Source organism: Prionailurus viverrinus, unplaced genomic scaffold, assembly GCF_022837055.1.
Source record: "Prionailurus viverrinus isolate Anna unplaced genomic scaffold, UM_Priviv_1.0 scaffold_39, whole genome shotgun sequence".
Classification (NCBI taxonomy): domain Eukaryota; kingdom Metazoa; phylum Chordata; class Mammalia; order Carnivora; family Felidae; genus Prionailurus; species Prionailurus viverrinus.
In genome coordinates, this window is record NW_025927607.1 from 932,910 (window position 1) to 945,122 (window position 12,213).

Genomic DNA, 12,213 nt, shown 5'->3' on the forward strand with positions numbered 1-12,213 from the left:
AGGGGGTGGGAGAGCTGCGCCCGAGATGGGCGGGGCGGGTTACGAGAAGGGTGTGCGCGCGTGCCTGCGTGCATGCGCGTGTGTGTGCGTGTCGGCGTGCGTGTGTGTGTCCCTGCACGTGTGTGTGTCAGGAGGGGGCGGCGCGCGCGCCGGGAGGGAGGGAGATGCGGGTTACAAAGCTGCCACCTAGAGGCGCCTTCCTGCAGTGTATATAACGCAGGTCCGCAGCCGGCGAGCTCAGTCCTGCAAACTGCTCGCCCGGAGGCGGTGAGTGCAGGGAGCCGTGAGCCGGAGCCCAGCGGGGAGGTAAGGCAGCTGCTCTCGGCAGCCCTGCCGGAGAGGAAGGGAAGCAAGGCGGGCAGGGTTTCTGCTCTTCGGCCGAGCGGTCTTTTTACCGAGGACTCTCTTTGCATCGCTGTGACGGTTGCCCGGGGCGTGCAGGTCTGGTCTCCGAAAGCACGGGCTGCATGCTGCACGGGCTGCTTTTTTTGCAACGCGCGGTGCTAACGTGGGGCTTCACCTTTGGGCTGCAGAAAGTAAAAAGGGCCGTTTTCCCTCAGGCACTGGTGGACGGCGCGCTCCGTGGGTGTGTTGGCTTTAGGAATCTGGTGTTGATTTGCTGCTGTGGGTGTTGAAGCTCGGGTAAGTGGAGAGCTTAGCAAGAATGCAGACCGTCCGCTCGGCTGGCTCCGAGTTGGCATAGGGAACAGCCTGGCACCATCGCTTAACCTCTCTTGTGCCGGGATACCAGTCGGGAAATAGAATTGGCAGGAAATCCGTAGTTCCAGAAAGACGTACACTTTATTAAGAGGCATCCTCAAGTGAAGCACTGAACTGTGGGATTCCAGAATGTGCTCGAGTTCGGTGCTTTGGGGGATTACCAGATCCTGTAAGCGGGGAAGCTGGGAGGGTGAATGTTAAATGCAGCCCGGTCTTCTGGTGTCTTGATTGCATCCTTGCTGATCTAATCTGAGTAGGTATCGTGCTCTCGGAAGGTAAGTCCAACTTCAACTAGAGAACAATAAAGACACACACACAAGTCTAGGATTTTGTCGTTCAAATGTACCCTTCAGGTAAAACATGAGTGCTGTTCTATATTGTTAGCTTGCATAAAGATTCAAGGGGTGACTGGCAGGCAGAACTTTGGAGTGAGGTCAAGGGGTGGGTGGTTAGCCAAGACTTGTAACTTCCAGAGAGAATGAGAAGTTGTAAAAGTCAGACTGGCTGTCTCCCTCCCCCTCCTTTTCTTTTTCTTCTCTCCTCCTATTTTTTCTTTCCTCTTCTCTTCTTCCTTTCCTTTCCTTTCCTTTCCTTTCCTTTCCTTTTCTCTTTTCCTTTCCTTTTTCTTTTCTTTTCTTTTTTCTTTTCTTCTTTCTCCACCCCCCCCCCCCATTCACTTGCTCACAACAGGATCACTAGGTTTTCCAGGAGTGGCAGAGGGCCCCCCTGACATGGTTTATGGCTCTTTGAAGGGATTCGGTGAGCCGACATCCCCTGAAACTTCATTCTGCAAAGTCTCAATGTGGTAACTTTTTCTTTTCTTTTTGAACACAGATGCTGCCTTTGTGTCCTTTTATTTATTCCAGGAAAATGTGGAGATCAAATAGGCTTGCCTAGAAAAGAGAGGGCAGGCTGCTGGGGTCTGTGCTTAACTTTCTATAGATTTTTAAATGGATAAACTGCCTGTCCTTTCGTCAGGAGCGAGCTTCCCCAGATGCAAAGCCTTTCTCTAAAGCGAAGTTGCACATAGGCGCTCTAGCTTGGAAACAATTTGCTCTTTTTCTCCGGGTCTCTGGCCATGCACACTTGAATGTGCGGGAGCTGGATGCCACACAGCCTCCTGGGGCTGGGGGGTGGGGGTGGGGTGGAAGGGCAAAAGAAAATTGAGAAACGCCTGTGTTTTGCTGCCTGTCCGGTTTTTTAGAGGGGCATGCATTGCAGTCATAGTTTTAAAAAAGTTCTAGAAAGTGTAGCCAAGGCAGCATGCCGGAGCTTAACTGAGTCAGGACTTTGGAGGTGAGTTTTTCCCTTATTAACAGCGAGTCCTGGGAGAGTTGAGAAGGTATTATGGTTTCTAATCAGACCCAGAACAGGCAAAGTATAGGCTTTCTGGATTGGAAAAAAAAAAAAAAAAAACCCAAACAAAAAAACCTACTTCATCAGGAACAGTGGCTTTTTGTGTGATCATCGGGGCAGAGGGGTTTCTGTTTTCGGGGAGGCATGTGGGAGCTGGCTGAGGTTACTCGGACCTGAGGCTGGCGGACGGACACTCTAGAAACCCTGAGAGTAAAACCGAGCTGAGGAAAAAAAACCTTCAGGACTTGAGGACTTTAGCTTTCTCTCAGTGGTTTTGCAGGGCACAAATGGAATTTGGAACTGGAAAGCACAGCGTTTGAACTTAGTTTTCCTTTTAGCAACAAGAATGGTGTCAGAACGCCTTCTCGTTGAGTTTCCTGCACGTGGGTAGAGCGTAGAAAGAAACCCAGAGGCTGGGTCACGTCCAGTGTTTCTCACGTCTGGAAAATCAGAGCCCTGGGACACACATTTTCTATTAAAGTAAAAACAAGCAAGCGGAGATAAAGAGAGAGAGAGAGAGAAGAATAGGAAAGGAACAAAAGAGGGGATTGTCTGATTTCGAACACTTGATGGGTTTCTTGAGGGGTACAGGGACTTGAGTATCTCAGTGGTGACTTTGGACAGCTGTTGGCCAGGGACAGATCAAAGGGCAGTGGGCAGCGTGGGGGACCGTGTCGACAGCGTCTTCCAATTTTCTTGCTGTAACAGATACCTTTGTGGGGATCTTCCCCGAGTTTTATTAGCAGAGCCTTAAGACTGAGTCGCCTTCTCATGGGAACCCTATTGTGTCTGGCCGAGAGCCTGGCTGACCTCCCACTGCCTCGTCCAGGTCCTGAGCTGGGTGGGAACTAAGGCTCTGGTTACACCCGGCCAACCCAGACGGCAGCCTTTGTGACGTGGGGCTCTCTGGATCTGCCCTTCTGGGCACAGCCCTGTTTCCCTGTGGGCAGCTGAGCACAATAGACCAGATGGGCTTTCTGGATGTGGGGGTTCATTTTCTCCCCCAATGCTTAAAGGTGGATGAAGATACCCCACCCCGTGTGTTAACAGGAAGCATGGTGAGGCCCCCCCCCCCGCCCCCCAGGGGTAGGTGGCCTAGATCTGAATCAGGGTAGGAAGCTTTCTTTCTCCTTGACTCTCTCTTTATGACCTTTGAGTTTCCTGCTGACGCAGAGCAGCCCCTTACTTGTATAAAGTAAGTATCCGTCTGAGACTGAATGGGCAGTCAAGACAGCATTATTTTTGTTTGCCTGGCACTGGGGGACCCACCAGTCCCCAATCTGTTGTCAGCCCTCGCAGATGGCCGCAGGGAGCCTGCCAGGGCCGGAGCTTTCCCGGACTGCCCCGTTGGATGTAATGCAGCATCGGTAAAAACACCAAAACCAAGGGGCAAACAGAACCCAAACCTCAGCGCTGGGCCGTTGCCTCACGTTTTTAGAGGTAGTGCGGATTCTCCTTAGCGAACCGCGTGCCGGCTGTGCGGGAAGGTGGGGTGGGGGGGACTTTGGCAAGGAGGCCAGAGCACAGCTCCCACTGGATGAAGTCTCTGGAAAAGTTGCGAAAGGGAAGAGAGCTGATGTTGAGCCACAAACCGAGATCAACTGGTCCCTTGGCCTGGCCTCGGTTTGTGGAGGTTCAGCAGAGAGAGAGGCTGAACAGGGTGATAGGATCTGGACGTCGCGGACTTGCTCTGTGAAATTCCGTCCTGGGGGGACACACATCCCAAACTGCAGGAAGCCAATAAAAAAGGTCACCCGTAGGCAGAGGTCTCCCAAAGAGCCCCGAGGGCCGGAGGGTCCCCCTTAGGGTCTGAGCTGCTGCTTCCCAGCCCTGGTCTGGCCTGTGAAATCATACCTGCACCACTGGGGACTTCGGGGAGCGCCTTCCTCCCGCCTGTTTGCCCCCGGCCACCAGAGCACCCGGCTGTGCGCCTTCTCCCAGCTTTGTGGCACCCCTGCCCTCAAAGCCTTTTCTGCCCCAAGCCACTTCCTTGCTCAAAACCCCTGTGGCTCCTGGTGGACTGGCCCAACCTGATCCCCTCGCTCCCTGCACCCCTGCCCTGGATGGAGTCTTGCACCAGCTTTCGTGTGTGGGGAGGGTGGCCTCAGCCAAATTCAGTGATGCTCTTCGTGGTGCCTCATTGGTACACGCCTTCCCTTCTCCTTGAAGGCCCCCATAAGCCACTTGAGGGGAAATCCCGCACCTTGCTGCCCATCTCAGTTACTGGCGAGTTCTTGGGGGGCGGGGCGTGGTGATTCTGGTCTGTTATGCCCCAGAGCAGTGCCCCTCGCGGAGGAGGCTCCACAAAGATTTGGGGGCCTGGACAGCGTTGATGTTTGTCTCAGTTCGATGAGGGGCTCAGAATCTTCTGGACTCCCATTCCCAGGGATGGCGTCGCATCACTGGGCGTGGCGGAGCCTGATGAACCCCGCTGACTTACTGACCATGAGTGCGTTGAGCCCCTGCATTGTGCTGGCCATGGTGGAAAAAGGTGAAGACGTCGTCGGGGTGCGGGACTTGGGCGGGAAGAATGTGGAGAGAAGTGAACGCAGTGACACAGAATGGAGACCTGTGGCCTGGGTGGCGGACGAGGAGGGAGAAGCGGGATGCGTTCGTTGGGACAGGAGCAGCCAAGGGGTGGGTCGGGAAGAGTCTTCCTGGTCTGGGATGGGAATTTGCAAACACACAGGAGGCAGTTTTGGCGAACGCCAGCCGGTTGCCGGAACACTTGGCAGTCTCCGTCGTGGAGGGACTGACTTTCGGCCAAGGAGAGGACATGTTTACTGCAGGCTGACCGCCACCCCTTGCCTACTAACCCTGGGGACTTCTAATTCTGGCTTGACCCCCCAGCTCACCGGCTGAGCTCAGGCGGACCATTTGGATCCAGACGAATGCCTCGGGCCACTTGGCTGTAGTTCACTTGTTGTCTGGGATACTTGGTTGATGAATAATAAGCCTGAGATAGGAGAGGCTCATCTCCCAGAAAAGTCCTCCAATCGACAAAGAGGAACCTTTCCACCACTAGCGAAGAGGAGTGGTGGATGAGGCCCTTTGCAGACCCCAGGCCGGTGGGGAGGCCCAGACAGACACCGGGTCCTCCGCAGCCATAGGGAAATGGCAGAAGTGTGATGGTCCCTGAGTACAGGTGTGGGACAGGTGACCCCCAAGGGCCTATAGAAAGTGACCCCAGGGGAGAGGAGCAGTCAGTTAAGACCCAGTGAGTGCTGGGGACAAGGGGACGTACAGTGAGAAGTCCGGCTTTTTGTTGTCAGTGGGGTCTCCGTGGTCCAGGAGACAATGGAAAGGGAGCCTTTACTGGTCTGTGGAACATTCCTGAATGTACATAATTCTCGAGGTCAAATTTCAAGTGGTACAGAAGTTTAGAGAGTCAAATCGACAATCCCCCCTCCGTCCCCTCTGCCCAAAGTTTTATACTTACCGCAGATCTTTTTTCTGTGGCCTTTGTGCACATGTATTTGCATATAAAGACACACCCGCCTTTTGCTCCTGTTTTAGTAAATGAGATTATGGGATGCAAATGAGATTATGCCACGCGTATGCACAGGCACGTCGCCTTCACTTGGGCTACCTTGTAACTTTCCGTGTTCCTAAAGGAGGGTCCCTTTTGTTTTTCTTAGAGCTATGTTCTATTTTAGAAGGTGGACGCTTTGACAAACCAGTCCCTGCTGATGGACATCCACGCTGTCTCCCACGCTGTCTCCAATTTTTTTGCTAACATATAGTGCTTCAGTAAACATGCTTGCTCGTGCAGTTGGGGGCTCCTGAATCTTTCGAGAGGAGCAATGTGTGAACCTAGGTGTCGAAGTGGGTCTCACCCTCCGGCCTCGGGGCTCTGAGTCCGCAGGGAGGCGGGCAGTGTGCAGGTTTGACTGACCCTGGGAGTTTTTCCCAAGCTCTGGCCCCACGCTGGCGGGAAAGGACTTGCTGGTTTGTGCAAAGCAGAAGGTGACTGGTCCCGGTGGGATGAGGGGTCTCCTGCAGGTCCGGGTGTCATCGGACCTCCGCTGCCTCCCAGCACAGAGAGACCAGAGACTGGCTCAGAGGCCTGATACATAGACGGGGAGTGCAAATCCTCCGGGGTTCATGTGGAATGCAGTCTGTCTGTCTGTGTACCTGCCGAGGTGACCTCCAGCTTTTGCTGGAGGGCAGCTGAGGAGCTGGTGTGGGACACGCTGGGTGTTAAAGTGGCCCCTGTAGTTCATCAGCCCCCCCCCGCCCACTCCCCGGCCCTCTCCACCCTCAGATTTTGCCGGGAGCTTTGTCATCAGGCCTTGCGGCAGACAGCATTTGACAGAAAATGCAGACTGTCTTTGTCAGATCATATTCTCTTCTGGAAACGGCCCTTGATTGTTTCCAAAGCCAAATGCATGGAAGATACCGGCATGACAAGAGGCTAAGCTGTGGTGAGGCCTGTTACTCTCCTTAGTCCCCGTTTAGATTCGTGGAAGGCTTGATTCCCAGTTGGTCTCGTCTCCTCGCTGTGCTTCCCTGCTTCTCTTGACCGCTGGGGCCTCCTGCCCTGGGAGGGGGTGCCTGGGAGGCGGGTGGTCAGGGCACAGGCCCCAGCTTCAGCTCGTGGGCCGAGTGGTGGTGGATGATCGGTGATGGACGGGCCAGCTGGCTTTCTCGCTCTAGCCAGGGGCCTCGAAGCCTCTGTTGTGCCCTTCAGCCCCTCAACCCTTGCTGGAAGAGCCCTACTGTGTCCCCCCAGACACAGGGGGAGGACACGTGGATTGGGTGGTGTACCCCACGAGGGCCTAGGAGGACCCGTGATCGCTACAACAGGTTTTCATTGCTCAGAGGGCAGAGGCGGAAAAACCCGGGATGGGGCCCGCACCCTCTCTGGCCACAGCTCAAGCTCTGGGAACAGCGACGGTTGGCAGGAGCCCCAGAGGGTCCAAAAGAGCTGGGCGTGAGAGGCAGGTGGCTTCTCATATGCTCCCGCCCTGTGTGGTATGGCTTTGCACGCCGAATAGCGCCCAGCGCCTGTCCACTGGACGGCACGGGAGCCCACTGTCTCCTTGTGGCGAGCAGAGAGGTGAGGGGCCTTGGACCCAGTCACGGTGACAAAGGCTGGGGCGCATTCCTTCCTTTCTGGCCCCCGCCGACAGTCCAGATCTGGGGCTCCGGGGCGTGTCTGCTGAGGCCCTGCAGGGCTGTAGCGGTGAGGGTGGAGGAGGGAGCCCCACCCGGCTCCCGCCTTCCTCTGCCCTCCAGCAGGGGTCCTCTGCTCTGCAGGGACTCTGGGGTCAGATGAGGTCATGAGGCGAAAGCACCTTATAAACTAGGCCGTGCTGCAGATGTGTTTCATTTTAGGGAAATGGGGGGAGAAGGGGTCACTGCCTTGGAACCAGGAAGAAAGCAAAGCTGAAATCCTTGCTTTGTTCTGTTCTGGAATCGGGGGCTTCAGGGGTCGGGGTGGGGAGGATCAGTCCCGGGCAGGTTAGTGGCCAGGGGGACGTGGCAATAGTGGCCTCAAGGCACGGTCTGGGGCTGGCTGTCCACCCTAAGGCCAACCCAGTGGGTCAGGGACCCCTGTCTCTTCTGCTGCCCCGTGTCCTGTGGGGGTCCTCGAGCTGCCTCTTAAGACAAGGTGGTCCAGAGTCTGGTCATGCGAGGAGTTTCTTTGTCTGAAACTTGGTTGTGCTGAGTGTCCCGGGATGCCGTCCTCTGCTGTGGGTCTGGTGCTGCACGAGTTGGTGGTCGCAGGGCACGGGACCCTCCTGGTGGGGTGCTCCGAGGACCGCCAGGCTTCCTGGCTGCGGGCACTTCACGGGGGGCCCAGCCTTCACCCCTTAGCAGCAGGGACACGGGGGCCTGGTTAGGTCACCAGGAGAGGGACCAAGGGGCACTTTCAACCCACAGAAGAGAAGTGCCCAGGAATCTGCTGGTGATCCCCACTAACTGAGATCCACCTGCTGTGGGTTCGAGGCTGAGGAAGTAGTCCTGGGAGGCAGTGGGATGTCTCATTGTCAGGGACTCTGTTCATTTATCCGGAAGGTAAACCCATCACCCCGCCCATCTCTGTGCACCCTTGCCTTCCCTTCCAGGCAGGGACGGGCAATTACTTAGGCGGCAAGAGTTAGTTTCAAACGTGGACCAAGAATTAAGGGAGGCTGTGACCTTTGCTAAAGGGTTGGGAGGGGGCGGCGGTGGACTTTTGCAGAGCATGTCCCCTATGTGCTAGACTCTGCACTGGGCCCTTTGGTGCCCGGGTGACTCTGCGATGGCTCTGGTGCCCTGACAATGCAGCGGAAGACAGGTTAACTAGTCTCAAGTTAACCACCCATGAGGGGAGCGTCAGGATTCCAACCCAGGAAGGTCTGGTCTCGGGATGGGTGCTTTTCCCGGCTGTGTGTCCTCATACCGTGAGCGCAACCACCTGAGTACTGACCTGTGCATCCTCCAGGGAGATCACCTAGGTGACCTGGAGTCCACTGTAAATGAACTTGGCACAGAGGCTCGACTCGGGGTGGGTCATTACCTGTGACATGCGGGAAGGAAGCACAAACACCTTCCTCTGTGAGGTAACTCTCAGCAGGTCGCCCTTGTTCCCACGGTCACACAGTGGGGCTGCCGTCCCGGGGCAGATCCCGGGTCCTGGCGGGATCTCAGCACCCTCAGGTTTGCAGGGGGGGGGGGGGTCACCCGTAGAAGACAGCCCCCGACAGCTCTCACGGTGGGTGCATTTCGGGAGAAGTCACGTTTAGGCACCGTGGTACCTGGGAGCGGGATTCCTCTATGGATGTGCAAATAGTGACGATCCCCAGGTCAGCAGGGAAGACAGTGGAGACAGGTGTCTGCCCCTCCAGAAGCGTGGCAGGTGGTGACTTTTGTGCTCCGGGTCTTGGCACAAGCCGCTCCCGAAGCAGTTGGATAAAAAAAAGAAGGGAACACAGCCGGTTGGTTGCCCTTAGTTGAAAAGCATGCGGCCCAGCCAGGGACGGGGGGGGGGGGAGGGTACGGGTTTGGGGTGCACCCAGGCACCCGAGCTGCAGGACGTTGCGTGCTGAATGGTCGTCAGGACCGCGGGGCGAAGGCGGCCTGAGACCCGGGCCGACACACACGCGTGCTGCAGGAAGGTCAGAAGCACCGAGTCGGTCACACCTCTGACGCACGCTGGGGAGGGAATCTGCAGCGCTCTCATTAAGACCCCAGCACAGGACCCTGGTCATGCAGCTTTGCCAGGAACTGATCGACTGCCATTCTCTGGGACGTGGGGAAAACGGCTCCGCTGTCCTCCGCGGAGAATGAGCGAGCCGTCGGCGTCGCCTGGGCTGTCAGACGCTTCGCTGGCCCCTGGGCCGTGTTGATTTCACCCCATGGGCACGGCCGGGCTGCTGACGTCTTGAGAACACAGCCGTGAAAAGATAGAGACAGCGGCCACTCTTGCTGTCTTTAGCATCACGTGGGCTTAAGATTCCGGGTAGGTTTTTTTTTGCGGTGGTGCAGAGCTCCGTCACGGCGGCTTGCTTTTGTCCTTTCTTTGGGAAGACGCCACCGAGCCCGAGCGGGACAGCCGAGCTTACGGAGCGCCGGAAAAGCACATGGGCTGGCGCTCCGGCGTTCCCTAACGAAGACGCTTTTCCGTTCCATCTCTCTCTGTGTGGTTTTTGTGCAGGCCGTTTGCTTCCTGCCCTCAGCACCATGGATCTGCACCTCTTCGACTACTCGGAACCGGGGAACTTCTCCGACGTCAGCTGGCCGTGCAACGGCAGCGACTGCATCGTCGTGGACACGGTGCTGTGCCCCCACATGCCCAACAAAAGCCTTCTGCTGTACACGCTGGCCTTCGTTCACATCTTCATCTTCGTGATCGGCATGATCGCCAACTCCGTGGTGGTCTGGGTCACCATCCAGGCCAAGACCACCGGCTACGACACGCACTGCTACATCCTCAACCTGGCCATCGCCGACCTGTGGGTGGTGGTCACCATCCCCGTCTGGGTGGTCAGCCTCGTGCAGCACAACCAGTGGCCCATGGGGGAGCTCACGTGCAAGATCACGCACCTCATCTTCTCCATCAACCTGTTCGGCAGCATCTTCTTCCTGACGTGCATGAGCGTGGACCGCTACCTATCCCTCACCTACTTCGCCGGCACGTCGAGCCGCAGGAAGAAGGCGGTTCGCCGCACCGTCTGCGTCCTGGTGTGGCTGCTGGCCTTCTGCGTGTCCCTGCCCGACACCTACTACCTGAAGACCGTCACGTCGGCGTCCAACAACGAGACCTACTGCCGCTCCTTCTACCCCGAGCACAGCGTCAAGGAGTGGCTCATCAGCATGGAGCTGGTCTCCGTCGTGCTGGGCTTCGCCGTCCCCTCCTGCGTCATCGCCGTCTTCTACTGCCTGCTGGCCCGAGCCATCTCGGCGTCCGGTGACCAGGAGAAGCAGACCAGCCGGAAGATCATCTTCTCCTACGTGGTGGTCTTCCTCGTGTGCTGGCTCCCTTACCATGTGGTGGTGCTCCTGGACATCTTCTCCATCCTCCACTACCTCCCCTTCACCTGCCAGCTGGAGAACTTCCTGTTCACGGCCCTGCACGTCACACAGTGCCTGTCCCTGGTGCACTGCTGCGTCAACCCCGTGCTCTACAGTTTCATCAACCGTAACTACAGGTACGAGCTGATGAAGGCCTTCATCTTTAAGTACTCGGCCAAGACGGGCCTCACCAAACTCATCGACGCCTCCAGAGTGTCTGAGACGGAGTACTCGGCCTTGGAGCAGAACACCAAGTGACGCGCCCTGCGGGGTCCCGGGGACTGAAGGTGCCCGTTTTCCACGCGGCACCGGGATGCGTCGTTTCCCGAGCGCGCGGCCAGGTGGCTTCGGGGCCGGGCGCCCGAGTGGCGGGAAGAGGGGAGCGTGTGCCACGGGCCGCCGTGGCGGCTGCCACGCGGCCGTGCGTCCTGGCGGTGTCTCCTCACGCAGGTGTGACCGACCTGTTGGCCCAAGCCTGCCGCGGGGATGGGCTTGCCTGCACTTGTGTAAAATAGGACTTTCCGTGCTCCCCGAAGGTTTTCTATGGCGATTTGTATTTAAATCTTAAGACTTTATTTTCTCACTATCGGTGTACCTGATAAACGTATTTGAAAGTTTAAATATATTTTAAATATCATACGGGAGGCACAACGCTGACTTGTATTCAGAGCGTGGTAGTTTGAAGACTAGTTTGACTTCCGTGTTGACTAAGGATGACATTAACTGTTAGCTGGTTTGAAAGGATATATCTATAAATATATAAGTATATAAATATACGCCAGTCTTGGCGGAAAGGCTTTATTTACGATAGTTTTATGTCTGTGTGGTGCTTTGGGGTATGGAACGACAAAACGACTCTGTCATGCAGCCTGTGATCTTATGGGTGTTGTAAAAGTACGTGAAAAAGGCGAAACAAAGCACAGCTGCCCCGGGCTGCGACGCTGTGCACAAAGCGAGCGGTCTTATTCCAGAAAGTTCTCTCCGTTTGTAAGTTATTTTTTTTTTTAATAAAGTTTTTTTTTTTCCTAAAAAGGCATTTGAGTCTCAGTTTTAAAAGCATGTGTGACATTTAGGTGGCGTGTGTGTGAGGTAATAACGACACATCTGTGCTGCATGTTACGTCGGCCTGACGTGTTTAAAACAAGAACGCTACCATAAAGCAAAACCCAAGGGGTCAGCTTGGAGGCGGTGATAGAAAAGGAAAAACATTTCGTGCTTTTTTTTTTTTTTTTTTTAACGTCATGTGGTATATTTGCGGGAAAGGAGATGCTGGGTCAGTGTAGCCTTCGAGGCCACGTGCGTGCCGGAAGATTCTCGCCTGCCGTCGGCCCAGAATTGTCCAGGGCCCGGGACTTTGTGTGTGGCTTGGTGTGTGCCCCCACGGCCACATGTCACATAGCCCATTGACACTTCCCTGCGAAGTTTTTTTTTTTTTAATTTTTTAATGTTTATTTATTTTTGAGAGGAAGAGAGGCAGAGCGTGAGCCGACGAGGGGCAGAGAGAGGGAGACACAGAATCGGAAGCAGGCTCTAGGCTCTGAGCTGTCAGCACAGAGCCTGACGTGGGGCATGAACTCACGGACTGTGAGATTATGACCTGAGCTGAAGTTTGATGCTTAACCGACTGAGCCACCCAGG

General features: G+C 55.9%; 1 protein-coding gene across 3 annotated transcripts; it reads left to right on the top strand.

The window, feature by feature from the left end:
- The first annotated feature begins 215 nt into the window (after positions 1-215).
- Positions 216-11,607, top strand: ACKR3 (atypical chemokine receptor 3). Of its 3 annotated transcripts, XM_047846580.1 has the most exons (3): positions 238-306; positions 561-642; positions 9,719-11,607. In XM_047846580.1, exon 3 carries the CDS (start codon positions 9,745-9,747, stop codon positions 10,831-10,833), a length of 1,089 nt encoding a protein of 362 aa, XP_047702536.1. In that variant the 5' UTR covers positions 238-306; positions 561-642; positions 9,719-9,744; the 3' UTR covers positions 10,834-11,607. The 3 variants fall into 3 exon arrangements, with proteins under 3 accessions (XP_047702537.1, XP_047702536.1, XP_047702538.1); XM_047846581.1 differs by lacking the exon at positions 561-642 and having other exon boundaries at positions 216-306; XM_047846582.1 differs by lacking the exons at positions 238-306; positions 561-642 and adding an exon at positions 418-441.
- Positions 11,608-12,213: the final 606 nt, after the last annotated feature.

Bases quoted from the DNA above. Each gene is read 5' to 3' on its own strand.
- ACKR3 (XM_047846581.1), top strand. From the start codon at position 9,745: ATGGATCTGCACCTCTTCGACTACTCGGAACCGGGGAACTTCTCCGAC.